The sequence below is a fragment of the Gadus morhua genome, chromosome 1 (genome assembly GCF_902167405.1).
Source record: "Gadus morhua chromosome 1, gadMor3.0, whole genome shotgun sequence".
Taxonomy (NCBI): domain Eukaryota; kingdom Metazoa; phylum Chordata; class Actinopteri; order Gadiformes; family Gadidae; genus Gadus; species Gadus morhua.
In genome coordinates, this window is record NC_044048.1 from 22,690,500 (window position 1) to 22,707,999 (window position 17,500).

General features: G+C 44.0%; 2 protein-coding genes across 6 annotated transcripts in view; one reads left to right on the forward strand and one right to left on the reverse strand.

The window, feature by feature from the left end:
• Positions 1 to 5,457, reverse strand: part of cacna1fb (calcium channel, voltage-dependent, L type, alpha 1F subunit) — a gene marked incomplete at its 5' end in the record, with an annotated part of 27,572 nt that extends 22,115 nt beyond the window's left edge. The window contains 7 exons of the mRNA XM_030353734.1: positions 387 to 583; positions 1,771 to 1,923; positions 2,232 to 2,386; positions 3,010 to 3,149; positions 3,700 to 3,805; positions 4,286 to 4,386; positions 5,257 to 5,457. Of these exons, the coding sequence (XP_030209594.1) occupies positions 387 to 583; positions 1,771 to 1,923; positions 2,232 to 2,386; positions 3,010 to 3,149; positions 3,700 to 3,805; positions 4,286 to 4,386; positions 5,257 to 5,457 (1,053 nt within the window). The remainder of the gene's footprint in view (positions 1 to 386; positions 584 to 1,770; positions 1,924 to 2,231; positions 2,387 to 3,009; positions 3,150 to 3,699; positions 3,806 to 4,285; positions 4,387 to 5,256) is intronic.
• Positions 5,458 to 11,926: 6,469 nt separating this feature from the next.
• The window catches only part of magixa (MAGI family member, X-linked a), a 22,560-nt gene continuing 16,986 nt past the window's right edge, over positions 11,927 to 17,500 (forward strand). For all 5 annotated transcript variants that reach the window (XM_030355013.1, XM_030355024.1, XM_030355042.1 and 2 more), the window contains exons 1-2: positions 11,927 to 12,063; positions 15,655 to 15,706. In XM_030355013.1, the coding sequence (XP_030210873.1) occupies positions 15,665 to 15,706 (42 nt within the window). In that variant the 5' untranslated portion in view covers positions 11,927 to 12,063; positions 15,655 to 15,664. The remainder of the gene's footprint in view (positions 12,064 to 15,654; positions 15,707 to 17,500) is intronic.

Here is a 17,500-nt window from a genome sequence, read left to right on the forward strand (position 1 = left end):
ACACAGAAATATAGAGATAGATATAGAAAGATATAGAAGATATAAAAACATATTGAAACATATAGAAAGGTAAAGATATAGATTTATATATAGAGACACATAGAGGAGCTCTAGACCCAATTAATAAACACATAGTGTACGATAGTATAGCAGTATATTAGTGTAGTATAGACTACACTACACTACACTATACTACACTATAATATACTACACTAGACTATATACTATACTTTACTATGCTATGCTACACCACTACACTATACTGTATAGTGTAGTGGTGTAGTATAGCATAGTAAAGTATAGTATATAGTCTAGTGTAGTAAAGCCTTGTATGGTATACTGTAGTCTAGTATAGTGTCCTACAGTAGTACTAGAGTGGTACTCACCCAGTAGAGTACGTCAGTCCAGCCCTCCATGGTGATGCACTGGAAGACGGTCAACATGGCGAAGAAGAAGTTGTCGAAGTTGGTGATGCCTCCGTTGGGCCCGTCCCAGCGGCCACGGCACTCGGAGCCGTTCAGCATGCACTGGCGCCCGTGACCCGCGAACGCACAGGGCACCGGGTCGTCCTCCACGTAGTTATCTGGTTAGAGCAACCAGCTAGTTAGTGATCAGGTCAATGCATAGGGCACGGTAGTCATACAGGTAGTGATCTGGTTAGAGCAACCAGCTAGTTAGTGATCAGGTCAATGCATAGGGCACGGTAGTCATACAGGTAGTGATCTGGTTAGAGCAACCAGCTAGTTAGTGATCAGGTCAATGCATAGGGCACGGTAGTCATACAGGTAGTGATCTGGATAGAGTAACCAGCTAGTTAGTGATCAGGTCAATGCATAGAGCACGGTAGTCATACATGTAGTTATCTGGTTAGAGCAACCAGCTAGTTAGTGATCAGGTCAATGCATAGGGCACGGTAGTCAACCATGTATTTATCTGGTTAGAGTAACCAGCTAGTTAGTTATCAGGTCAACTAGTAGGGCACTGGTTCGTCCTCCCCGTAGTTATCTGGTTAGAGTAACCAGCTAGTAAGTATCAGTTAGTTAGTTATCAGTCAGCTCCTATGTAGTAACAGGTGTGTGTGTGTGTGTGTGTGTGTGTGTGTGTGTGTGTGTGTGTGTGTGTGTGTGTGTGTGTGTGTGTGTGTGTGTGTGTGTGTGTGTGTGTGTGTGTGTGTGTACCTGCTCCTATGTAGTAACAGGTGTGTGTGTGTGTGTGTGTGTGTGTGTGTGTGTGTGTGTGTGTGTGTGTGTGTGTGTGTGTGTGTGTGTGTGGGTATGTTTGTGTGTGTGTGTGTGTGTGTGTGTGTGTGTGTGTGTGTGTGTGTGTGTGTGTGTGTGTGCTCCTATGTAGTAACAGGTGTGTGTGTGTGTGTGTGTGTGTGTGTGTGTGTGTGTGTGTGTGTGTGTGTGTGTGTGTGTGTGTGTGTGTGTGTGTGTGTGTGTGTGTGAGTGTGTGTGTGTGTGTGTGTGTGTGTGTGTCTGTATGTATGTGTACCTGCTCCTATGTAGTAACAGGTGTGTGTGTGTGTGTGTGTGTGTGTGTGTGTGTGTGTGTGTGTATGTGTACCTGCTCCTATGTAGTAACATGTGTGTGTGTGTGTGTGTGTGTGTGTGTGTGTGTGTGTGTGTGTGTACCTGCTCCTATGTAGTAACAGGTGTGTGTGTGTGTGTGTGTGTGTGTGTGTGTGTGTGTGTGTGTGTGTGTGTGTGTGTGTGTGTGTGTGTGTGTGTGTGTGTGTGTGTGTGTGTGTGCGTGTGTGTGTGTGTGTACCTGCTCCTATGTAGTAACAGGTTTTGTGCATGCGGCCGATGAAGAGCTCCAGGCCGATGATGGCGTAGATGATGATGACGAAGAGGACGAGCAGCGCGATGTGGAGCAGAGGAACCATGGCCTTCATGATGGAGTTCAGCACGATCTGGAGGCCTGCAGACAGACAGACAGACAGACAGACAGACAGACAGACAGACAGACAGACAGACAGACAGACAGACAGGTAGGTAAACAGACAAGTAGACACACAAACACACAGACACACAGACAGACAGTGAGATAGACAGACACACAGACAGGTAGACAAACAGACAGGTTGACTGGTCGACAGACAGACAGACGGACAGGCAGACAGACAGACAGACAGACAGACAGACAGACAGACAGACAGACAGCCAGACAGACAGACAGACAGACAGACAGACAGACAGACAGACAGACAGGCAGACAGACAGGCTTACTGGGTACTCCAGAGACCAGTCTGAGCGGCCTCAGGACTCTGAAGGCCCTGAGGGCCTTGACGTCCAGACCTCCTGGCTTCCCCGGCGTGTGGTGGCTGGTGGTCGACACTTCTCCAGACTTATGAGTCACCGTCTCCAAGACAACACTGAACAGTCTGCAACACAGGTCACCCAGGGTCAACCCTAGCCCCTGACCCTTAACTCTTAAACCTTAACCCTAACCCAAACCCCAATCCCTAACTCCTATCCCCTAGTCTCTAATCCCTAACTCCTAACCCCTAGTCTCTGATCACTAACTCCTAACCCCTAGTCTCTAATCCCTAAATCCTAACCCCTAGCCCCTAACTCCTAACCCCTAGTCTCTAATCCCTAACTCCTAACGACTAGCCCCTAACTCCTAACCCCTAACCCCAAACCCCAATCCCTAGCACCCTCACCCTAACAACAATCCCTAATCCCTAATCCCTAACCCCAACCCCCTAGCCACTAAACTCTAACCCCTAGTCCCTAATCTCTAACTCCTAACCCCTAATCCCTAACTCCTTACCCCTAGCCACTAAACTCTAACACCTAGTCCCTAATCCCTAACGCCTAACCCCTAATCCCTAACTCCTAACCCCTAATCCCTAACTCCTTACCCCTAGCCACTAAACTCTAACACCTAGTCCCTAATCCCTAACGCCTAACCCCTAATCCCTAACTCCTTACCCCTAGCCACTAAACTCTAACCCCTAGTCCCTAATCCCTAACTCCCGGCCCCTAGCCCCTCCGTCCTGACCCGACGATGACGATGACGAAGTCCAGAAGGTTCCAGCCGTTGCGGATGTAGGAGCTGGGATGCATGACCAGACCATAGGCCAGGATCTTCAGGAAGGTCTCGATGGTGAAGATGATCAGGAAGATGTACTCCACTTGCTCCTAAAATGCATCAGCAGGTCGTATCAGTATCGTTTGCAGTTTAAGTACTCAACAGGTTCATATTATTACCGTAAGCAGTGATAGTACTCAGCAGGTAGTATTAGTACTTGAAGCAGGATGGGTATTAACCAGGCTAATATTGGTACTGCAAGCAGTGTTAGTACTCAGCATGTAGTATTAGTACTTGAAGCAGGATGGGTATTAACCAGGCTAATATTGGTACTGGAAGCAGATTTAGTACTCAGCATGTAGTATTAGTACTTGAAGCAGGATGGGTATTAACCAGGCTAATATTGGTACTGCAAGCAGTGTTAGTACTCAGCATGTAGTATTAGTACTTGAAGCAGGATGGGTATTAACCAGGCTAATATTGGTACTGGAAGCAGATTTAGTACTCAGCATGTAGTATTAGTACTTGAAGCAGGATGGGTATTAACCAGTCTAATATTGGTACTGTAAGCAGTGTTAGTACTCAGCAGGTAGCATAAGTACTGCAAGCAGTGTTAGTACTAAGCAGGTAATATTAGTGCTTTTGGCAGTATGTACTCACCAGGTCATGATTGGTTGAGTTGGAGTCGTCCTCAGGGAATGGTTTGGACACGCCCAACGCTACACAGTTAGCAAAGATGGCTAACAGAATAAAGATATCGAAAGGCCTGCAGAAGCTGTCAAGGACTCACACAGGAAACCACGAGAGGTCTGTACTGTAAAGACGAGCACGAATGTCTGCACTCAGAACTCACCTGTTCAGAGTTCACCTAGACTCTGCATAGTCATCCAGTCCCCCACTCCCATTAATGTTTGTTGTACTTCCTGGCACTTAATGTACACTACACACTTAATGCACGCACTTACTGTATGCTGCATTTATTCATAATTGTGTAGCATCTGCATTAGCTAGCTATCACTACTGTATACGGGGAATGGGTTAACCTAGCGATTGCTAGTGCTTGGCACTTGGTTCTATGATCATCTTAACTGTACCGACATCGATATATTGTTTGACTCTCTGATGACAAATGTACTTATTGTAAGTCCCTTTGTGATAAAAGCATCTGCTGAAGGCCCTAAATGTAAATGTGAGTCAATTAGATTCCAGCTGATGTGTTCTGACGGCCGATTGGTGGAAAGGATACTTCCACTCCACGATGGACAGGGCGGCTCTCCTGATTGGGTTGTTGAGTTTGAGACAGTAGAGGGCTCTGGGAGCGCGCTGGACCTGATTATTACCCTGGACCTGGAACATAGTCATCATTAACCCCTGACCCCTGACCCCTGACCCTAACCCTGGACCCCATCTTCATCATTAACCCCTGACCCTAACCCTAACCCTGGACCCCATCGTCATCATTAACCCCTGACCTCAGACCCTAACCCTGGACCCCATCGTCATAATTAACCCCTGACCCTAACCCTAACCCTGGAGAGCATCATCATCACTAACCCCTGAACCCTAACAGACAGGTACCCGAAGAACATCCGATTTCTCAGCTTGTTAAAATGTAACATGAGGTTCATACCTGTTTCTTGGTGTGTTGACCTCTAACATGTAACATGAGGTTCGGAGCTGTTTTTTGGCGTGTCGACCTCTGACCTTTAACATGTAACATGAGGTTCAGACCTGTTTCTTGGCGTGTCGACCTCTGACCTCTAACATGTAACATGAGGTTCAGACCTGTTTCTTGGCGTGTCGACCTCTGACCTCTAACATGTAACATGAGGTTCAGACCTGTTTCTTGGCGTGTCGACCTCTGACCTCTAACATGTAACATGAGGTTCAGACCTGTTTCTTGGCGTGTCGACCTCTGACCTCTAACATGTAACATGAGCTTCAGACCTGTTTCTTGGCGTGTCGACCTCTGACCTCTAACATGTAACATGAGCTTCAGACCTGTTTCTTGGCGTGTCGACCTCTGACCTCTAACATGTAACATGAGGTTCAGACCTGATTCTTGGCGTGTCGACCTCTGACCTCTAACATGTAACATGAGGTTCAGACCTGATTCTTGGCGTGTCGACCTCTGACCTCTAACATGTAACATGAGGTTCAGACCTGTTTCTTGGCGTGTCGACCTCTGACCTCTAACATGTAACATGAGGTTCAGACCTGTTTCTTGGCGTGTTGACCTCTCCTGCGTTGCGTTGCCGTGGAGCTGGTGGTGGAGTGAAGGGTGTCGGTCCTCGTCATCCGCAGTCCTCCCTCGTTCTCTCCATCCAGCTCCTCATCCCATTCCTCCTCTGCTCCCCCTCCTTCATCACCCTCTCCTCCCTCCTCCTCTCCCTCTCCCCTACCCCCCCCACCCTCCACATCTTCCTCTTTACCTGGAGAGAGAGAGATTTCGAGAGAGAAAACAAGCAAGAGAGAGTGAGAGAGAGAGAGAGAGAGAGAGAGAGAGAGAGAGAGAGAGAGAGAGAGAGAGAGAGAGAGAGAGAGTGAGAGAGAGAGAGAGAGAGAGAGAGAGAGAGAGAGAGAGAGAGAGAGAGAGAGAGAGAGAGAGAGAGAGAGAGAGAACAAAATATTAAGATTATACAAAAATACTCAGATTCACATGTTTCCAAATGAAAATCAAAACCAAAAATGTTCTGTAGTTAAATTCCTTCTCCCCGTCTCCATCTTCTCTGATACTGTTGGATTAGACACCTTGGTTACCCATCCACCTGGACTTTAATCTTTGGCTTTGCATACACTTATTAGCAGAGCTACATACATCCAAAGATGTCCTCTGCCATGTAGAATACATGAGATAAGGAGTAACTATAAGTAAGTCGACCTGTAGTAATAAATGGTTGGGATGAAAGTGCTAATATTAACAATGAATACCTAACTTAAATTAGGGCGAGCGGATTTCCCCAGAGACAGCTGGAGCTGTTCATGAAATGTCCCTAACCAAAGATAGCTGTCAATCACCATACTATGAGTTACAGTTGGCAAAAGACCAATGTAGTGTGAAGAAACAGTACAGAACAAGATACCAGACTGATGTCTTTGAAAGAATTGAAGTAATCGACTTTAGGAAAGCTCATTTTGACCCCTGAGTGAACCTTTGTCTTTGTGTGGTACTTTAAATGTGTGACAATGGATTATTATGAATAACTTTAGCATTTCAGGTTTTGAAAGCTGAGATTTTTTAGGAGCTGAATTGGTGAAGGTTGGTTTCGGACTAGCTGGTGTGGTGGTCTTCAGGATGGATGAACACCGCTGTGTCTCTGGGCCCTGAACACACATTCATGTATTTATGACTCCTTTAGTTGGTTCTAGTCGTGGTACCAGTACGATGGACCGGACCACCTCATCACTAGACCTCCTGCCATCAACAACACCCTAAATACCAGTGGTACCAGTACCATGGACCGGACCACCTCATCACTAGACATCCTGTTATCAACACCCCCCTAAATACCAGTGGTACCATGACCATGGACCGGACCACCTCATCACTAGACATCCTGTTATCAACACCCCCCTAAATACCAGTGGTACCATGACCATGGACCGGACCACCTCATCACTAGACATCCTGCCATCAACAACACCCTAAATACCACATCCTATAAGGAGCTACTGGATCCACCACATTAGGAGAGGAGCAGAGAGGAGAAGAGGAGAGGAGAGGAGAGGAGGAGAGGAGAGGAGAGGAGAGGAGAGGAGAGGAGAGGAGAGGAGAGGAGAGGAGAGGAGAGGAGAGATTGATACCGAGCAGGAGAGGAGAGGAGAAGATGGAGAGGAGAAGATGGAGAGGAGAGGGGGCAGATGAGTGCGGGAATGAGAGGAGGAGAAGGGAGGTGTGTTCCAGTGGAGGAGGTGACATGTTGTAGTGAACAGCTGTGACCTACTTCTGGACCACACACACACACACACACACACACACACACACACACACACACACACACACACACACACACACACACACACACACACACACACACACACACACACACACACACACACACACACACACACACACACACACACACACACCATGATGGATAAAGGAGAGATTAACATGCAGAGACAAAGATGGAGGGAGAGAGGGAGAGAGAGAGAGAGAGAGAGAGAGAGAGAGAGAGAGAGAGAGAGAGAGAGAGAGAGAGAGAGAGAGAGAGAGAGAGAGAGAGAGAGAGAGAGAGAGAGAGAGAGAGAGAGAGATAAGGAGAGAGAGGCTATGAGTGAGAGGGAGGGGGGAGAGAGTGAGAAGGAGAGGGAGAGTTTGACAGAGAGGGGAGGGAGAGAGATAAGGTTATTCTTTACTGGATTTAATGACATCGTTGTGAAGGAACCTTTGAACCAGGCTGTGATGTCATCATCTGTAATAACCTCACCTACCTCCACCATCCACCTTCACTAGACGTCATACTGGAATGGCTGACCCTCTCTCTGTCTATCTGTCTATCTGTCTTTCTGTCTGTCTGTCTGTCTGTCTGTCTGTCTGTCTGTCTGTCTGTCTGTCTGTCTGTCTGTCTGTCTGTCTGTCTGTCTGTCTGTCTGTCTGTCTGTCTGTCTGTCTGTCTGTCTGTCCCTGTCCGTCTGTCTGTCTGTCCCTCTCTCTGTCTGTCGGTCCCTCTGTCTGTCTGTCTGTCTGTCCGTCCATCTGTGGCACCTAAACCTTCGGCAGAGTACCTCTCAAACTTGGGCCTTGACAGTAAACCCTTGCAAAACTTACCCAGCCTACAATAACAAAAACACAAGTTCCTATAAGTCACAGTCTACAATACACCACCTACCTACCTAGTGTGTTCTCTAACTAGTCTGGTCAGTGTGTACTCTAACTAGTCTGGTCATTGTGTTTTCTAAATAGTCTGGTCAGTGTGTTCTCTAAATAGTCTGGTCAGTGTGTTCTCTAACTAGTCTGGTTAGTCTGTTCTCTAACTAGTCTGTATCTGGTTGGTGTGTTCTCTGTCTGTACCTGGTCAGTGTGTTCTCTAACTAGTCTGAACCTGGTCAGTGTGTTCTCTTACTAGTCTGTACATAGAACACAACACCTACCTTGGAGTATACATCAGAAACCTCCACAGAGCTCTGAAGGATCTGAGAGACAAGGAGGGCCTTCTAGGCCTTCAGAAGAACATCAACTGGAGTCCACAACCTACTGTTCTCAACAGCAGTGAAGTCTGTGGTCGCCTTGCCTACTAAGACTTTAGATAATGGGACAAACACCAAACTAAGACTCTAAATCCGCTCTCCAAGTCCAACGTAAACACCAAATAACACACGTAAAACAGAAGTAGGATGTTATCAGGCTCATGGAAACACAGAAGAGAGAAAATTGAAAATAATCCACCAGCAACCAAAGCAGACTTGCAGGAAAATATACACAGACCACTTGACTACTGTGATCGAGAACTGAGAAAAGTCCAGAACTAAATATAGTATCAGGAACCCTTTCATTAAAACACTAAAGGAACAAACTAGAGCGTCAGGAACCCTTCATTTAAAACACAATAGGAACAAACTAGACCATCATGAACCCTTCCTTTAAAACAGAGGAACAAACTAGACCATCATGAACCCTTCCTTTAAAACAGAGGAACAAACTAGACCACCAGGAACCCTGCCTATAAAACACTTTAGGAACAAACTAGAGCATCAGGAACCCTTCCATTTCTTTAAACTAACGGCCATATTTATTTGGGAGATACAGGACAGTTGGATCGGCACGTTGGGTCACCTGAGAGGGAATCGTACGCCTCACAACACAGTAAAACTAAAGACTTCTCTACTGTACCTGCCTCCTGCATTAGTCTGCAATGTTAACAAGTGACTGCTCTACTGCACTATAGAAATAACTGCACAATACAACTCTCTGTATGTATGACTAGTATTTTATATTAACCCTTTTTAATTGTTATTTAATTGTTTATAATTCAAAATCGACATTTTTAATTTAGTCGTTTAAATAACTAAAAAACTTTGGCAAGGTAACGTTACACGTTTATTCTCCATACCAACAAAGCACCTTTAACTGAAGAGAAATCAAATTGAAGAGGGTGAGGAAGACAGAGTCTAACACTATTCAGACTTAATTTATATTATTAGATTATATCTAACCTCATGTCCAGTCACCTTCAAGCCTATTCTAACCTAGTTTATAGTCACTAACCTATTCTAACCTAGTTTATAGACAGTAAACTAATTAACCTAGTTTATACTGAACAATTTATTCTTACCTAGTTTATAGTCACTAACACTATTCTTACCTAGTTTATAATCACTAACCTATTCTTATTTAGTTCATACTAACCAACACAATTCTAACCTAGTTTATACTGAACAATTTATTATTTTAGTCACTAACCTTTTCTAAGCTAGTTTATAGTCACTACCCTATTCTAAACTAGTATATACTGAACAATTTATTTAAACCTAGTTTATAGTCACATATTCTCATCTACTATACCAACACACAAGTATAGGTACTTGCCTAGTTTATGAACCAGTTCATCTTAACGAACCAATTGTAAGCTTGTTTACAGTCAATAACCAGCCGGAACACATATGTCAATAAAGTGTAAATAACATGTGAATAAAATGTGAATAACATGTTAATAATATGTAAATAATACGTTAATACAGACAACAGAAAGTTAATCTTACTTTGGCAGGTTTCCTCGTGCATACTGGCGATGCGCGCTCTCGATTCAACTTAAAACAAATCACATGTTAATAATCAAATAAAATCACATAAATCCCTCCTGATTCTCCCGTTGGACCGTCTCATCGCTTTCACATCGCAAAACAATGTCACATAAGCGAATAAAACCAAAATCGACATTATTTAGCCTAAAAATAGAGTTGATATAAACGACCGCAGAAACCCGCGCACTCCATCGTCGGCACGAGACGGCAGCAGCCTGTTCCGAGCGCGAGGCTGAAGCTCACCGGGATTAGAGAACCATGCGTTCCCTTAAAGAGATGGATACACAGATATATACTTATATATATATGTATAAAATAATATATACATACATATAAATATATGTATACATCCACAGATCAATTTAATCAGAATGATAATATAATATGAATTATATTGTTATTTATAATTAAAAGAATACATATAATAGAGATTTCTCTCTTTCTCTTTCTCACTCTCACTCTCACTCTCTCTCTCTCTCTCTCTCTCTCTCTCTCTCTCTCTCTCTCTCTCTCTCTCTCTCTCTCTCTCTCTCTCTCTCTCTCTCTCTCTCTCTCTCTCTCTCTCTCGCTCTCGCTCTCTCTCGCTCTCTCTCTGTCTCTCTCAGGCCTCCAGGACCTATGAGGACCTTCTGGAGGCCTCTCCAGAAGAGTACAGCTCCTCTCCAGAAGAGGACAGAGCCCTTTAAAGTGTTTAAAAGCTGCTCTACTGGCAGCTGATCACCACTTAAAGGAAATGTTTTCCAGGTGTGTTTCAGATCCGTCCTGAGAGACCAAAACCAGGTTGGCCTCAAGGTAGACCTGGCATCCAAAACACTAACTTAGAGTTAAACTAACTCTACATGGTCAGTATGTTCTCTAAGTCTGATCAGTGTGTTCACAAGTCTGGTCAGTGTGTTCTCTAACTAGTCTGGTTAGTGTGTCTTCTAACTAGCCTGAACCTGGTCAGTGTTCTCTAAATAGTCTCCACCTGGTCAGTGTGTTCTCAGTCTGGTCAGTGTGTTCTCTAACTAGTCTGGTTAGTGTGTCTTCTAACTAGCCTGAACCTGGTCAGTGTTCTCTAAATAGTCTATCTGGTCGGTGTGTTCTCTAACTAGTCTCTACCTGGTCATTTTGTTTTCTTACTAGTCTAACCTGGTCAGTGTGTTCTCCAACTAGTCTGTGAACTAGGACTGTTTTCCTCCATGCAGCCAGAGCCAGCTGAAAGCTGATTGGTCGATATACTCGGACTACAACAGGAAACCAAAAGTCCTCTGATGTCAACATCTCGTCCCTCTGCCCACAGATTCAGATTCACACGCATACACACATCAGTTTATTGACATCACACACTTCCTGTGTGTGATGGACTAAGCTTCTATATTAAACCCCTCATAATCTCTCTCTCTCTCTCTCTCTCTCTCTCTCTCTCTCTCTCTCTCTCTCTCTCTCTCTCTCTCTCTCTCTCTCTCTCTCTCTCTCTCTCTCTCTCTCTCTCTCTCTCTCTCTCTCTCTCTCTCTCTCTCTCTCTCTCTCTCTCTCTCTCTCTCTCTCTCTCTCTGTGATGGCTAAATGGTTTGGTTTAGCCCACTTTATGTGACGCCATAATTGCTCGGGGTTAAGGTTGGCCTGTGGCGCCCCCATCTGGTCGGAGCTGCTACTGCAATATTTAAATAGGTATTAACGCATATGAGATTATCCTTATTAATTGTTATTTATATGTTATTATAGTTTTATATGAAAAGGTTTTCTTATAATTGTAATAGTTATATATAAGGATCAAATTTTGTTATGTTATTAATATGGCTGAATATGAAATAGATAGATAGAATATAAATAGGCCCTACTACATTTATAACATACCATAACACGTATATAAAAAAATTGGCATTATGATCGCGAGGTCCAGCGACGTACACATACACACGCACGCGCGCGCACAATCTCTCTCATACACACACGCACGCGCAAACAGAGTGTATAAGCAAGGCTACTACGCGTCTACTACACTGTCTCGAGCGACTATTTCATTGGTTTGGATTACCTGCAGAGAGAGAGACGGAGAGCGCGAGAGAGAGAGCGCGAGAGAGAGAGAGCGAAAGACAGCGAGAGAGACAGCGAAAGAGAGAGAGAGAGAGAGAGAGAGAGAGAGAGAGAGAGAGAGAGAGAGAGAGAGAGAGAGAGAGAGAGAGAGAGAGAGAGAGAGAGAGAGAGAGAGAGAGAGAGAGAGAGAGAGAGAGAGGAGAGAGGGAGAGAGAGAGAGGGAGAGAGAGAGAGTCTTGTAGGAGCAGCGGCAGCATGACGGTAGGTGATGGTGTATTCTACATTATATTCTACATTATGTTATCATGTCATGTACGAGGATTTTGAGCGGTGGAGGTTCCGAGCGGGAGGAGGTCGCTGCGTCTCATCGCTCCGTCAGCAGATCTTCCGCCGCGGCTCACACATCGCTGGGTTCTGGACCACCGCTCGGGTTAGCGGCGGGTTAGAGGCGGGTTAGCAGGGATAGCGGCGGGTTCGCGGCGGTTTAGCGGGGGGTTAATGTTTGCTCTATCCGGTACCGGAGGAGCCGACCGGAGGCGGTTGATGACCGCATCAGCACCATGTGCGGTGGAGCAGCAGTGTTTACACCACCACCTCATCCTAGATTCACCCGAGATGCTCCTGATGCACCTCCTGCTCTTCCTCCTCCTGCACATCTTCACTATGCCTCCTCCTCCTCCTGCACTGTACCCCTTTACTACGCCTCCTGCTCCTCCTCCTACACTGTACCCCTTTACTATGTCTCCTCCTCCTCCTCCTCCTCCTCCTGCACTGTACCCCTTTACTACGCCTCCTGCTCCTCCTCCTACACTGTACCCCTTTACTATGTCTCCTCCTCCTCCTCCTGCTCCTCCTCCTGCACTGTACCCCTTTACTACGTCTCCTCCTCCTCCTCCTCCTGCTCCTCCTCCTGCACTGTACCCCTTTACTACGCCTCCTGCTAGCAACTACACCTGCTAGTATATTGTATGGGAGGTATATTATTTAATAGAGGAGGTATATTATTGTAAAGGAGGTATATTATTGAATAGAGGAGGTATATTATTGTATAGAGGAGGTACATTACCGTGTAGAGGAGGTATATTACTGTATAGAGGAGGTAAATTATTGTATAGAGGAGGTATATTACTATATATAAAGGAGGTATATTGTCGTCTAAAGGAGGTCTATTATTGTGTAGAGGGTATGAATTGTATAGAGGAGGAATACTACTGTATAGAGGAGCTATATTCTTTTATAGGAGGTATGCTATTGTATAGAAGGTATATTATTGGATAGAGGAGGAATATTACTGTATAGAGGAGATATAATATTGTATAGAGGATGTATATTACTGTATAGAGGAGGTATATTATTGTATAGGGGAGGTATATTATTGTTTGGGAGGCATGTTATTCCATAGGAGGTATATTATTGTATGGAGGAGGTATATTATTGAATAGGAGGTATATTATTGTATTGAGGAGGTGTTTTATTGTATGGGAGGTATACTATTGTAGAAGAGGTACATTACTGTATATTATTGAATAGGGATATATATTATTGTATGGAGGAGGTTTATCATTGTACAGAGGAGGTATATTATCATATAGAGGAGGTATATTATGGTACAGAGGAGGTATATTATGGTACAGAGGAGGTATATTATCATATAGAGGAGGTATATTATGGTACAGAGGAGGTATATTATGGTACAGAGGAGGTATATTATCATATAGAGGAGGTATATTATGGTACAGAGGAGGTATATTATGGTACAGAGGAGGTATATTATCATATAGAGGAGGTATATTATGGTACAGAGGAGGTATATTATGGTACAGAGGAGGTATATTATCGTATAGAGGAGGTATATTATGGCACAGAGGAGGTATATTATCGTATAGATGAGGTTTTTTCTAAAGGAGGTATGTTATTGAATAGAGGAGGTTTGTTATGTAACGTTAATGAAGGGTCAGGCTGGTTTGAGTGGCGGTTCAGAACAACCAAAGCTTATATTGTCGGCTTTTAGAGGTGTGTTTATGAGTTCCCAGTATGCAAGGTGTGTTTCAGTGTGTGTGTGTGTGTTTGGTACTTCAGGTTAATCATTAGTGTTCTTGTGAAGAGAGATCCAAGTTCATGTTGACACACCAGCAGCACAGAGTAGGACCACACATTCCTCCCCTCCCACCACACATACCAGTATAAATACCAGTATCACTGTAGGGCCTAAAAAATAAAAAAGTTTGGTTCCTGTTGGTTGTAAGTTGAGTTCATGGGTAGGTAGGGAATTTATTTTATTTATTTTTTTTATTTTTTCCAGTGGCAGCGAATGATAGGTAGGTTGTTTTCATTTAAAAACGAGAAAATTCGCTCATCCTTGTATAGAATGAAGAGGTGCTGTACCAAAACGTAATTATAGTTTGCATAAAAAAAAAAGAAATGGTATTTCTTTCTACTTTTTTAAAGCTCATAAAATAATTTGGGTCGCACATAAATTGACAGGGTCGGTCGGAAACCGGAACCAAACAATTTTTTTTTTAGGCCTAGTGGTCACCTCCCTTCACACATACCAGTATAAATACCAGTATCACTGTAGTGGTCACCTCCCTTCACACATACCAGTGTAAATACCAGTATCACTGTAGTGGTCACCTCCCTCCACACATACCAGTATGAATACCAGTATCACTGTAGTGGTCACCTCCCTTCACACATACCAGTGTAAATACCAGTATCACTGTAGTGGTCACCTCCCTCCACACATACCAGTATGAATACCAGTATACCTGTACTGGTCTCCTCCCTCCACTCATACCAGTATAAATACCAGTATCACTGTAGTGGTCACCTCCCTCCAGTCATACCAGTATAAATACCAGTATCACTGTAGTGGTCACCTCCCTCCACGCATATCAGTATACCTGTAGTGGTCACCTCCCTCCACACATACCAGTATACCTGTACCTGGTCACCTCGCTCCACACATACCAGTATCACTGTAGTGGTCACCTCCCTCCACACATACCAGTATGAATACCAGTATACCTGTACTGGTCTCCTCCCTCCACTCATACCAGTATAAATACCAGTATCACTGTAGTGGTCACCTCCCTCCAGTCATACCAGTATAAATACCAGTATCACTGTAGTGGTCACCTCCCTCCACGCATATCAGTATACCTGTAGTGGTCACCTCCCTCCACACATACCAGTATACCTGTACCTGGTCACCTCGCTCCACACATACCAGTATACCTGTAGTGGTCACCTCCCTCCACACATACCAGTATACCTGTAGTGGTCACCTCCCTCCATACATACCAGTATACCTGTAGTGGTCACCTCCCTCCATACATACCAGTATACCTGTAGTGGTCACCTCCCTCCACACAGTATGAAAGTCTGTTTCTGTGTTATAGGATAGTAGGAATGTCTGTGTGTGTGTGTGTGTGTGTGTGTGTGTGTGTGTGTGTGTGTGTGTGTGTGTGTGTGTGTGTGTGTGTTTGTGTGTGTGTGTTGTTCCCAGATACTGTAGCAGAGAGGAAGAGGTGCTGACCAGGTTAGAACGCTAACACGCTAACCACTAGGCTAATGACCGCAGCAAGTGGGCCTTCGGTTCCCCCCTCTGAGCTGACGGGACAGCAAGCCCCCCAGTAAGATGGTGGGACTGCAGCCCCCCCAATGACATGGTCGGGCAGCAGGTCCCCCAGCGACGTGGGGCTCACTCTGCTAACGCTGTGCTAACTATAGGCTATCGCCGTCCTCAACGCTGGGCTAACGCTGAGCTAGCGCTGAGCTAGCACTGAGCTAGCACTGAGCTAGCGCTGTGCTAACGCTGTGCTAACACTGGGCTCTCCTCCCTGTTCCCAGGTGAGCCGCCATGTCTAAAGCCACGGTCAGGAAGCTGCACTGGAGGTCAAAGGTGAGAGTTCAACCTGTTAGTGAGTAAGCCTAACCTCAAACACAACAAAACCAACTAGTGAGGTGTTCTAACCTCAGAAAAAAGGATGGTCGCACACTGTTTGAATGCTCCAGAAGTGGATTTATTAACAGGCAACGTTTCTTAACCTCAAACTCAACTAACCAACTAGTGAGGTGTTTAACCTCAAACACAACTAAGCAACTATAGAGCTCGTAAGTCGCCATTTAGGTGACCTTGGGTGTCTTGAAAGGCGCCTCTAAATTAAATGTATTATTATTTATTTATTATTGCTCATGGGACCTATGAGACCGAAAAAAATGAATGGGAGTCAATGGAGAGAAAGTAATTATTTTCTGATCCCACTCATTAAATGCCTTGGATTACACATATGTTTTGTGTGGGTCTAAATAAAAAAAATTCACGTAAAGAGTTTGACAGTATATTGTATGATTATTCAGCTAAAGGCTGTGGAAAAGACCCAACGACAAAGACTACACGTCGCATATGCGACGTCACATCAATACACATTCCCTCCACTTCTCAACTCACAGTGCTAAAACTAAAACCCTCCACATGTCCAGATTTGTAGTGGTTTTCACCTCGATTAAGGCTTTTGTGCTCTCCTTGAAAGAAGGTGGTAAAGTGCACCAAAGACACAGCCTTGTTCCGACTGTGGGATCTGTTTGCGAGTGGTGGTGACGTATATCATACGCGTCCGGAGCAGCGGGAGTTGTAGTCCACAAAGTGCCCCACACAAAAACTAACCGTATCAAACTCCTACCCGCTAAATTATAGTTTTCTTTGCATGAAAAATTATCATTTAAATCCACAAACAACATATGTGTAATCCGGGGCATATAAAGACTGGGAACAGAAAAAAATTACTTTCTCTCCATTGACTCCCATTCATTTTTTTCGGTCTCATAGGTCCCATGAGCAATGGCGACTTACTAGCTCTATTGAGGTGTTACTTTAACCCCAAACACAAGTAAACACAGTAATCATCCCACGCACAAATTTACAACAAATCAACGAATAACTTATTCACAAATTAACTTATAATGAATGACTGATTACAAATCAACATATAATCAACTAACAAGTGAATAATAATGTATGAACTAACAAACAAAGTCATAACTCTAGATAAATTAGTTCATAAAATGAACTAATAACAAATTAATTGATAACTCACTTACTAACTAATGAATGAACCGATCACTAACTAACTGGTAACTAACTAATGAATGAACCGACCACTAACTAACTAGTAACTAACTAATGACTGAACCGATTACTAACCAACTAGTAACTAACTAATGACTGAACCGATCACTAACTCACTAGTAACTAACAAAATAAATGAACCGATCACTAACAGACTAGTAACTAACTAATGAATGAACCGATCACTAACTAACAATTAACTAACTAATGAATTAACCGATCACTAACCAACTAGTAACTAACTAATGACTGAACCGATCACTAACAACTAGTAACTAACTAATGACTGAACCGATCACTAACCAACTAGTAACTAACTAATGACTGAACCGATCACTAACAGACAAGTAACTAACTAATGACTGAACCGATCACTAACTAACTAGTAACTAACTAATGAATGAACCGATCACTAATTAACTAATGCATGAACCGATCAATAACAAAGATCACTAACAAACTAGTAACTAAATAAGGAATGAACCGATCACTAACTAACGAGTAACTAACTAATGAATGAACCGATCACCTACTGACTAATGAATGAACCGATCACTGAGAAACTAT